This window comes from Salvelinus namaycush, chromosome 3 (genome assembly GCF_016432855.1).
Source record: "Salvelinus namaycush isolate Seneca chromosome 3, SaNama_1.0, whole genome shotgun sequence".
NCBI lineage: Eukaryota > Metazoa > Chordata > Actinopteri > Salmoniformes > Salmonidae > Salvelinus > Salvelinus namaycush.
In genome coordinates this window covers 64,909,893-64,921,255 of record NC_052309.1, presented here as the reverse complement: position 1 = coordinate 64,921,255, position 11,363 = coordinate 64,909,893, and the positions used below count along the sequence as shown (strand labels likewise).

At 42.3% G+C, this 11,363-nt stretch overlaps 1 protein-coding gene across 1 annotated transcript; it reads left to right on the top strand.

Annotated features, from left to right (window-relative positions):
• The first annotated feature begins 2,481 nt into the window (after window positions 1-2,481).
• On the top strand, window positions 2,482-10,211 carry LOC120034860 (pyruvate dehydrogenase (acetyl-transferring) kinase isozyme 2, mitochondrial-like). Its single transcript, XM_038981512.1, has 11 exons — window positions 2,482-2,750; window positions 3,375-3,516; window positions 4,653-4,724; window positions 5,012-5,196; window positions 6,009-6,098; window positions 6,335-6,412; window positions 6,581-6,657; window positions 6,812-6,910; window positions 7,829-7,939; window positions 8,148-8,261; window positions 8,389-10,211. The coding sequence occupies exons 1-11, from the start codon at window positions 2,633-2,635 to the stop codon at window positions 8,530-8,532; spliced, it is 1,230 nt and encodes a 409-aa protein (XP_038837440.1). The 5' UTR covers window positions 2,482-2,632; the 3' UTR covers window positions 8,533-10,211.
• The last annotated feature ends 1,152 nt before the right edge of the window (window positions 10,212-11,363 follow it).

Genomic DNA, 11,363 nt, shown 5'->3' with positions numbered 1-11,363 from the left:
TAAAAAGTGGTTAAAATAACCATCATAACTGATCAGCCTAATGCTAGCTTAAATGCAAGTTAATACACCCGACCTTGATAACCAATTGACTGTTCACTCAGATCGAATGTTTTTGTCATTTCCCCCGCAGGCCACGTGCAAAGCAATAGGTTGGTGCATTGCTTGTTGGCCTGGAAAAGCGAGTATCCATTGACTGGCAATCGGCCATTTTGCTACTGTATGTGCTTTCAGTATGAGGAAATTAAGCAACTAGTGCTCTCCATACTGATATATACTGTATTACGTAATCAACATATTCCTATCCCTCTCTCGTTTGGGCCCACAACAATTTAACCTATTGAGCAACATTGTGTATATTGCACTGTATATGAACTTTAATTTGGCGTCCTTTAGTGTATAAATGACAACACTGGTGAACTTTAGACGGTTAGGACACTACTGTAGGCAGGCCATATGGTTTGCAGACTAGTAGACTATACAGCTAATACTGTCAAAGCAGAAGGGCAGTATGCTATTCCCTGCACATGGTGCACTGGTCCAACTGATTGTTATATAATCCTGTACTATGAGCACGGTCCCTCATGTCTGCTGGTCCGGTTAACTGGATCACTGCCCTGTGTTTATAGTACACTACCACAACAACTAATCATTCTAAATTACACATGACCCTTCAACTCTTCCTCTCCTTGTCTCTCTGTCTCGTCATGTCCCTTCACAAGCTAGCCAATGAGTAAACATAGCTATCTAGCTCCATCAAAAGAAAGGTGCTGGTCAACAGGATTAACTGTGCCCTCTTGTCTACATGCTGTATTAGGATGAATCCTCACCATCTCCTTGGACGATCATGCCTACACCCTGTCTGATAAGAGGGTAGAATCCCCAGACTCACCGTCTTTCTCTCTCTCTCTCTCTGTATCTCTCTCTATCACACACATGAGCGCACACACACACACGCACTATAGTGGAATTTGGCTGGTGATAATGAATAATAATTTCTTGCATTTCTATAGCGCTTTTCATAGAATCTCAAAGTGCTTCAAGAGCAAATGAACAAACAAGCAATATGTCATGACGGGTCAACCAATAGAGGCCAAGCCTTTGAAAGCTGCATCCTCTGCAGATAGAGAGGGTCAGTGCATGGCTTGAGTGAGGGGAGCTGGACAGAGGATGCTTGATGATGGAGTCTGCTGATGATCTTGTAGAGGGCAAGTCTGGGAACCAGTCTGAGTCTTATAGCCACTCCTCTTCCAGTCTGTTTATCACCACTTGGCTGATGCCTCATCAGCTCTGGGTGCCAGAAAGCTCACCACACAAAGTTTAGAATAGTAGCCAGTCGTCCTCAATTCGAGCCCTCTGCCTCTGGTATAAGCAGCCAACTCTAACCAATAGATTACCGTCCTCCCCGGCTGCTGTTGTCATTGACCATAAACCCAAGCCTGTTCTCTCTCTCCCTATCTATTCTCTCTGTCTATGCTCTGTACTGTACCTCACCTTGTTGATGGAAACACATGCTCTGTCATTTCTATGTTGTGTTCTTAACCTTGTTATGGAAACACAGTGTCATGCCCACTCCATCAACTCTCACCTTGTTGTGAATGAACACCATAAAAGGATTATGGTGGCGTGTTTACTACTATAGCATACAATGGCACCACTTGATTTTACAGTCCTGTTTTAGATTGTATTTGCCTGGTATTGTCCAAGGGAATATATGTTCTATTTTCTAGACGGTAACAAGCAGGAATAAATCAATAACTTTCTAGTTATGTACTTCATTATTTATTTTTTTGCAAATGACTCAAATTCCTTTAGGATTTTTTTTTGCATAGCCTACTTCACCAGATATGTAAGCTTGTTGTGATGGTCTTGACTTGTTTTTTTCTTTACCCCTCTCTGACTGGAATGGAGGGTGTGTGAAGTTCAGTGCTCCTTGACCAAGTATTGATACCATTACTGTAAACATGTAAAGTATTTTTGTACAGTATTGACCCCATGAAGACTAGTTGTCTGCTAATGGGGATCCAAATCCAAAACAAACAGGTGAACATGTTTTTGGGGTTGATGCCATGGTGACCATGCTTCCAAGTAAAATGAACACAGGAATGTGGAAATATTTAAATAGGCTATCAATTATAATGCGATAACCTATGCCCTGCATTCACAGAAAAAAATTCAAATTGAGCCCTTGTTTTCTGGACAGCAGTAGGCTACCATCCATGAACGTCACCTTGTTGAGGTTGTCAACAGCATAACATTGATTATTTCCAGACAGGCGACAGACGTAGGCTACCAGTAAGTTAATTGAGGTTATGTAAATTAGAGGTGGCATAAACAATCTGTCAACTCCATCATCATGCCCCTGTTGGGTTGTTGACCATATCTTGTGGGGTGGGTTCCCAAGCACTGCGCACCCACCGCCCACTCTCATTGGCCAGTCCTGCGCATAAAGCAATGCTATTGGCTGGAGAAGTCTACTTCAAGACAATTCCGACTATCGCAATCTTCAGAAAATCAACATTGGTACGTAAACACTCGAGACAGACCTAAACTGACAGCAGCTATACGTCTTGTATTCTGAACGGACATTTCGATTTTTCTTTACTATCAGAGGATTTTTTATTTGCCTTGCATAATGAAGTTTGTCAGATTCCTGATGAAGAACGCTGCTTTGGCAAACGTGCCAAAGCATATTGACCATTTCTCCAAATTCTCACCATCACCTTTGTCTATGAAGCAATTCTTGGATTTCGGTGAGTAGAATACAAACTTAACAGCATCATTTTGAATAACAATGTCATAATGTTGCTCTGCAAAGAATTCGAGCGACACAATGTTTCAATATTAATTTCAGTGTCGTGCACACTGATAGAGAGGGATGTCATTGTATGTTTTGCTAGCTTGCAGAATAATAGATGGTAGCAAATGTAAAGAAAATGGTAATTAAACCATAAACGATATAGTGGTGTAATCTCAATCTAAGCTACAACGCTGAATATGGTAATTAGATATCAAATTATAGTTGTTTACACTGCGTTGTCTCATGTGCAAACAATACTACATACGGATGTAGGCTGGTTCAAGTTTGACCACAAACAGCAGTCACATGTACTGAACATGTTTACATAAGGAAACCTGGTTGTTCCAGCTAGCCAATCATAATGTTTAAATGTAGGGTACAACGTTACCATTGTTTTCAGTAACGATATGAGATACGAAATGAATAGGCAGAAGCCTGTCTGAATAGGCCATAGTTTGGCATGCACAGATGATGATGAGGACAAATAATAATAGCTATTTTTATTACACAATTGTTTTGATATATCCTCAAACACTTTTGCTCTAGCTTATCTAACTTTGACACCCACCATCTCCAGGTTCTACAAATGCCTGCGAGAAGACATCCTTTGCCTTCCTCAGACAAGAACTCCCCGTCCGGTTGTCCAACATCATGAAAGAGCTCAACCTCTTACCGGACCGGTTGTTGACCACACCATCGGTGCAGCTGGTGCAACGCTGGTAAGAGCCAGCTAGAGCAATCAGGAATTTATCCGGAAATGTTTTACATAACTCGCTTTGTGTGTGAAAACGTAAACTTTTAACGGGACAGTAGGCTATAATGTCGCCCTATAATATACTATAATATATTGTGCTATAGTGTCAGCAAATTTTTTTTATTGTTTGCAGCATAGCGTACATACTTGGGGTTTGATTAAGCAACATTGTTGTTATAGCCATTTGGCCAATGCACAGGACAGGCCAGCATAACTCTAGTGTCCCAGCTGTGCGCCACTCACTCGCGCTGTGAACTTTGTCCCAGTTCCCTCCCCTCCCCTCGTTGTTTTCGACTAACGGCTGTCTTGGCAGGAACACTTGAAACGAGGGGGGAAGTACAGTAGCCTACGTCCACCACTGCTGCGCGCGCTCGAGTGCGAAAGGGGAACTTCAAGTGCAAACTGTACAATTGCACTTGTGTAATAGCCAATGAAAGCATATTGCACTTTGGAAAACACAAAATACCTTTTACGAAAAAAATAAACGGCAGAAATCTAAGGTTTTAGAATGTGCATTGGAATGCTTTAACTCAATTTGATCATGTCATTTTATTGCACTTCTATGTTATAACATGATTTGACACTGTATGATATTCTTTGGTTTATTTTATTGCCATGACTGCATTTTATGATGAGAAGCAGGCTGGAAGGAAAAGCCTCGTGCAGAAATGAAGGCTCAAGTTGACTTGATTTAGTTGGACAGAAGAGGCTCACTGTGCTGTCCTAAGCAGCATATGAGAGTGTCAGTGGAGTAGATTTCCTACTGCTGTGTGTATTGGAATCACATGGACATATTGAGAAACACACACACACACAATGTGCCTAGCAATGCGAGATGGATGGGGGGTGTCCTGGTGTCAGAGCGATGCAGGAATGGCACCTAGCTGGTCCAAAAGCCAACTGGAAAATGACCAGTGCAAAAGTACCTTCGCTATCTATTGACAGTCTCTATTGACAGAGCCTGAGACCCAATATCCTGTTGCTTTACTATTGAGAATCAATGTTTTTCAGTGTTTAAACAAATGTTGACAAGATGTCTGTTTGATTGTAACGTGGCAATAGTAAGGTCACTAAATTAACTCTTCCTTCTCTCTCTTCTAGGTACATCCAAAGCCTTATGGAGATCTTGGACTTCCTTGACAAGAGCCCAGACGACCACAGTGTCTTGCAATCGTAAGTTTGCACCAGCTTCCGCTAACTCCGCCGTATTGTGGTCCTGTGTGGCTCAATCGGTAGAGCATGGTGTTTGCAATGACAAGGGTTGCGGGTTTGATTCCCACCGTGGCCACCTGTACGTGAAATGTATGACTGTAAGTCGCTTTTGATAAAAGCGTCTTCTAGATGGCATATATTAATCATCCAATACTAACTCTGGAAAAACTAGCTAGTTATTGCATGTTTGGGGGAGGGAGATTGTTAAAGTCTAAGATTGACAGCCCCCTTTCTCTCCCTCTCTCCAGGTTTGTTGAGTCCCTGGAGACCATTAGGAACAGGCACAATGATGTGGTGCCCACTATGGCGCAGGGCGTCATTGAGTACAAAGACACCTTTGGCCAGGACCCGGTCACTAGCCTGAACATCCAGTACTTCCTGGACCGATTCTACATGAGCCGTATCTCCATCCGCATGCTCATCAACCAGCACAGTAAGTCCCGCCTCTTGAGGTCAAATGCATTCCTCATTGATCAATTCAAAATAAGTTTGTCAGTTAAAGCAACTGTTTAATTAGTTTAGGGGATGTGTTTTTGGGACTTGCCAACCTCTCACCAATTCCAGAGGAGCAATTCTTAGTAAATAGCTGTTGCTGATGGTTGACAGGGATTCGCCTAAATCAGTTTGGCCTTGATCAATCCAATTCCCCTTAACTGAACTTACAACTCAAGCATAATGCAATGCAACAATTTGGCCCTGGCATTGAGCAAGCCGTTTGAAGCTGAGATTAATGCTTACACTGTTAGTCTTGACACACATCCAAGTAGTGTTCTAATTGTGCTGGCAACCAGCTATACAAGGGTTGGCATGGAAAGACTGGCAGAGGTACTTGCACATGCTGAGGTAGACTTTTTTGACAGTCTCAGCCCGGAGGCCTGACTATAGGACAGGAAATAGGGTTGTTATGAAAATAAAGACCTCACTTTACTTGTTTTGCCTCTAGAATGTAGTTTTGCCTCTAGAATCCGACTATAGTAGGATAGTATTTTGTGTTGTCAGCTCTTATGAAACCAATGAAAAACAGGTTCAAACTGCTCACAGGGTTTGGACCACTCCCCCCCCCCCCCCCCCCCCCACCTCAGCACTATTTGTCCAAGGTCATTCAAACCTTGCCGGTCCTCTCCTGCCCAGTCTTGCCTTTTTCAATAATTCACCAAAACATTTTGGACTTGGTCCACCACACGTAACATTCTAACTCTTCCCCCTTTTCCTTGCCTCCTCCCCTTGTCCCCTTTTTCTCTGCAGCGCTTGTTTTCGACGGGAACACCAACCCAGCCCACCCCAACACCATCGGGTGCATTGACTCCCTGTGTGATGTCACTGAAGTGATTCGAGGTAAGAGAACCAGTCTTTGGGGCTTACTCATTAAATTGGTCTGAGGTGAAAATTAGGTGGTAGGGGGATAGAAAGACCCAGTTGGAAGTGCTTATTCTGTTTATTTGAAGCCGGTAACTCACAAAGAGTGTCTCTACCTACATTTGGCAATCATGTCTATTTTTTTTGCAGAGTGAGAGCTGGAAACAGCTAATTACATTTCTTTCTTTCATTCCTTCTCATCTCTTTCTCTCCAGATGCGTTTGAGAGTGCCAAGATGCTCTGTGAGCAGTACTACCTCGGGGCCCCTGAGCTGGAGCTAAGGGAGATGAACTGTAAGCACAGCAGGCCTCTACACACCCTCACAATTAATGTGAATTTGAAAAAAAAGAACACATTATCGTAAAAGCTTAATAGCATCACATGCAGTGCGTTAGTAGCTATAGGGAAATAAACTAATGCAATTATGCGAACTTCATAGTGTGTTATCCTTTCCTTTTCAGCCAACAATGTCAGAGATCCAATCCAGATCACTTATATCCCCTCCCATCTCTACCACATGCTGTTTGAGCTCTTCAAGGTGAGTCCATATAATGATATCTTAAAACTCAAAATGTATGATAGGGAGAACATTGGCAGCAAGACTTTAGTACAGTAATATCAAAGTATGATGGTGTTTGGTCAGATTTTATGTGTTGACAAATACCTGGACGTTCTCTTCTGATGTCCCCCAGAATGCCATGAGAGCTACAATTGAGACCCATGAAGTCAGCCACAACCTCCCACCCATCAGAGTCATGGTGGCCCTTGGCGGAGAGGACCTGTCAATCAAGGTGAGTGACAGGGCAGACTTCCAATCACAGTGCTCATATAGCCTTGCAGGAATTAGAATCGCGATGATGAGGGAACTGGGGCAAAGTGTAGAACGTTTGGAAACTTGGCGAACCAATATCTAAAACTGAACATTTCTAATACAGTTAAACTCCTTGAAACAACAAACCCAAAATAGAACCAACACATAGGCCTACAGTATGTGACCTCTAACCTTAAACCCAATCCTGTTATTCATTGAAACTCCCTCGCTGCATAACCACCTCAAAATCTTAGTTGAAACAACCCAATGGTTTGTAAGAGAAAGATGATGCTGGCTGTAATGTTGTGCCATAGCTTACCTCTCTATTGTGCCCACAGCCTAGTTCACCCCCTAGTACAGCCTTAATTGAGTTATCCAAGGCATCATTCTTATCAATGATTAATGCAGAGCCACTGAGCCATGCTCTCATTAACAGGATTGGACAAAGTATATAAAGCCATATTTAGTAAGGGATTAACTAAAGCCGCTATTGATTGATATCGTTAACCTTTCCCCCAATTAGAATCTTAGTAGTGGTGAATGTGAAACTATGGCTGTCTCAATGAATTGAGCTAAGTCCTCTCATAATCCACCTCCACCACCAGGTCCATCTGCTCACCTCTGCACTAGATGCCTTGATTATTATTCCTAATGGCCTCAGCATTTTCTTCTCTCTGGCCCAATGTTCTAATCCCAGGTTTATATAACGTAATAGGCTTTTTTTTCATGTATTCTTGCCCAATATGTAGTGTTAGTCGGTGTTAGCTCTACTTAAATAGACTCAGATTGAAAAATACAACATTTGAGATAATGTCAATAAATGGGTTTGAGCTGAGGTGTAATCTCTTTCTCTCTCTGTCTCGCTCTCTTTTTCTCTTTCTCTCTCTCTCTTTTTTAGGTGATGGATAGGGGTGGTGGTGTCCCCTTAAGAAAGATTGAGACACTCTTCAGCTACATGTACTCCACAGCTCCCAGACCCGACTTCGGTGACAATCACCGTGCCCCACTGGTGAGTGATACACACACATCTACTTATATAACCTCACAGAACCTAAAACCGCACAGACGCCATACTTATGACTAGATAACCTTGTTTTCTTTAGCAGTATTTCTCTACCTTGAGGCCAACGATCCTATTTTTAATTGTGCTAATAGTTCCAACTATGTCAATGTATTTTTGTTAGCCATAACATTTCCCCTATTGTGTGTCCCTCCAGGCTGGTTTTGGCTATGGGCTTCCCATTTCGCGCCTCTACGCGCGTTACTTCCAGGGAGACCTGCAGTTATACTCGATGGAGGGTCATGGTACTGATGCTGTCATTCACATGAAGGTAAGAGGCAACTACCTACTACCTCCTTTTACACCTCAGATACTAATAACCTACTAATAATAAGTTGTCACATCCCTAGACATGCTAATTGCTAACTCTATCTTCCATCCCCCACTCTCTCCCTCAGGCATTGTCCACAGATTCAGTGGAGAGGCTTCCTGTGTTCAACAAGACAGCTCTGAAACACTACAAAGTTAACCTGGAGGCAGATGACTGGTGTGTTCCCAGTAAGGAACCACTGGACCTGGCCATACACAGAGTCGCCAAGTGAACTTTGACCTTTCAATTACCTTAAGCCCTAAGGAGAGAGAAAAAGGGCCAAATCTCAATGGGACCTAATGTTGACGTGGTGGTGGGGGAAAGACGTCGTGAACCAATCCTGGAGGAAGTCTAGAAGGGAAGAAGCCTCTGATTGCACAGCTTTAAAGCCCCTGGTGGTGTCCTGTTTCAGGAAGTGGGAAACCCACTCACTTCCTGTCCTCACTAAAGTTGTGTTCCTAGGAAGGGGGGTTCAGGGACAGGGGATTGAACCAGTGCCTTAGAAAGGCCATCTTCCAAAGTGCAAGTGATTGTAGATCTCAAACTACCCTGCTCCCCAAATTGCTATACAGTCTGATCAGTGTGTTCCATCCCACACCAAGGCCCTTAGCGGGAGCCTCCTGCCCCACTTAAAACACCTGGATTTGGGGTTGACAGTGAAGGAGGGGAACCTGAAAGTGAATGAGGGGGGGTGTGAAAAATGGATCCTGGCAAAGATAGATGGTCAGAGAAGGAGAAAAAAACAAAGGCGCAAGTGGGAGATCTTGTCATCCCAGTAGAACATGGGATTGACAATTACAGAGTTTTGAAGGTTTAGGTGAAGTACGTAGTCATGATGGTATTCACTGTGAAGAATAGCCACTTCATTTGAGGATTGTTTCAGTGGAGGTCGCATCATTTCAAATCCTTATAAGAGTATGGGGAACACACAAAGGGGGTGTTACTTAGCCGTTATCAGTGTTGTAAAGCATGGAGACAGCCAGCGTCTGGTTAGCCTTGTTGGCACCACCCTTTGTTAGTCAGAGCAGCTATGTCCGGTTATAACCTGTTATGAAGATTGAAGTTGTAGCAACATAACTATTCGACTGTAGTATGGCAAACGTCTATTAAAGATAATGAGTGCCTATTGCCAAGTGGCCAACATTTCAAACATCAAACATCCTAATGTCCATGATAATTGCCTATGCATGCAGACAACAGATTGTTCACGAATATTACCCAATTAGTCATTGTTTTCCTGGTATAAAAAGAATGTATTGTATATGGACCTACTTTTGTGTGGATTGGTCAGTGAGAAAAATGTATACGCGACATTGTTTTCTTTCCATTAGTTTTAACAAAATGTCCAAAACGCGTACAAGTACAGACAACCGAATGTATAGTTTGTGCTCATATAGCCTTACGGGAATTAGAATCGCGATGATGAGAGAACCGGGGCAAAGTGTAGAAGTGTTGGAGACTTGGTGAACCAATATCTAAAACTGAAAGTTTCTAATACAATTCAACTCCTTGAAACAACAAACCCCAAAATAGAACCAACACATAGGCCTATGTGACCTCTAAGTTTATAATTGTGTTGGATGGAATTCCTTGCCTGTGTGAATAGCTTGATGTAGCATGTAGAAGAAAACGTGGAGATGCCTTTTCTAAGATGGATGACTGCACTGTAGAAGTTTGTTACTGGTACCACCGTAGTGACAGTTTGTCCTGCTTTGCAATAGTATGAACACTATTGGTCCAGATGTGTGCGGATCCCTAGTTACAGTTGACCCAGTCAACTGAGTATCTTCTAATCAAGCCAGAACGCTAGTTTGGTTTGTATTATACTTGAATTGAACAAAATGTACATTTCGAATGTCTTGTTTTTATGAAGAAAGTGATTATGTAAAATAAATCATGTCAAATAAGGAAGTTATTTTTCTTGTCTTGATTAAAAAACAAACACATGCATGAACAACAACTGTGGTTTGATACTGTACCTCACAGCTAAGGTCAAAGGTCCGTCATACCTGCTAAATAAGCAGCCTTCTGGCCAGCGTATGCATTTATGACTGAGTTAAGTTCAATGCTGTGACTTACTGTGCTGATCCAGAGTCAGTCTCAGCATTTCAGCTCTACAGTCTGCTCTTCCTAGAACAGTTTAACATATCCATACTATCAGAGAACAAGGGGGCGAGACGGAGAGAGCCTGATGCAGGAAGCAATCAATCTTGTCCCGTCTGGCGGCACCCTTGTAACCAATCAGAGAGGAGAGCACGGCCCAGCTTTATGTAACTTTCTCTTCAAGAGAGAAAAACAAGTGTAGGAGCCAGGAGCCTACCATGCATGGAGATATAGACCTGAGTTATATCAAGTATTGTTTCTCCACTGCCTTCAAAGGCACCTCATGAGTGTTGAATTGGCGTCTTTGTGGGACTCACTACAAATCTACAGAATTTGAATTTTGGGCCTTCAGTTGTAGCTGATACACTATACAGTTATGTACAGTACAAAATGAAATCACCATACCATATTTTTTTTACCTTTCCCGTTGCTTCATGCAAGATTTATATTTCAACAACGGGTAACTTGGGATGGTTTCATAACACGTTTCTTCTGCAGATGTTTATTCATTCACTTTCAAACTGATTTTTGTTTCTTGGAAAGGGTACATTCCTGGAAAGGGTGTATGTGTGTGTGCGAGGCAGCGCACAGTCAAACTGCTGTGCTCCTCTCATTTTAGAACATTTTGTACAGCAGACGTTTGTGGACGTGGTTGGTTAGGCCTGTATGTTATATGAGGCGGCGGTTATATGAGCGCAATCAGAGAAGTGATTAAAAATATGACAAACCTCTGCAAGTACCAAATTGTCATACTTGAGTAAAATTTAAGTAAAAGTGAGTCACCCAGTATTTGAGCAAAAGCATAAATGTATTTGGTTTTAGATATACTTTTTTACCTTTATTTAACTAAGCAATTCAGTTAAGAACAAATTCTTATTTTCAATGACAGCCTAGGAACAGTGGGTTAAATGCCTTATTCAAGGGCAGAACAACAGATTTATACCTTGTCAGCTCAGGGAT

What these genes read in the sequence shown, in the direction of transcription:
- LOC120034860 (XM_038981512.1), top strand. Translation starts at nt 2,633, where the DNA reads ATGAAGTTTGTCAGATTCCTGATGAAGAACGCTGCTTTGGCAAACGTG. An exon ending in TGTCACTGAAGTGATTCGAG is followed by an intron (nt 6,099 to 6,334) that starts GTAAGAGAACCA and finishes CTTTCTCTCCAG; the next exon opens with ATGCGTTTGAGAGTGCCAAG. An exon ending in GGAGCTAAGGGAGATGAACT is followed by an intron (nt 6,413 to 6,580) that starts GTAAGCACAGCA and finishes TTTCCTTTTCAG; the next exon opens with CCAACAATGTCAGAGATCCA.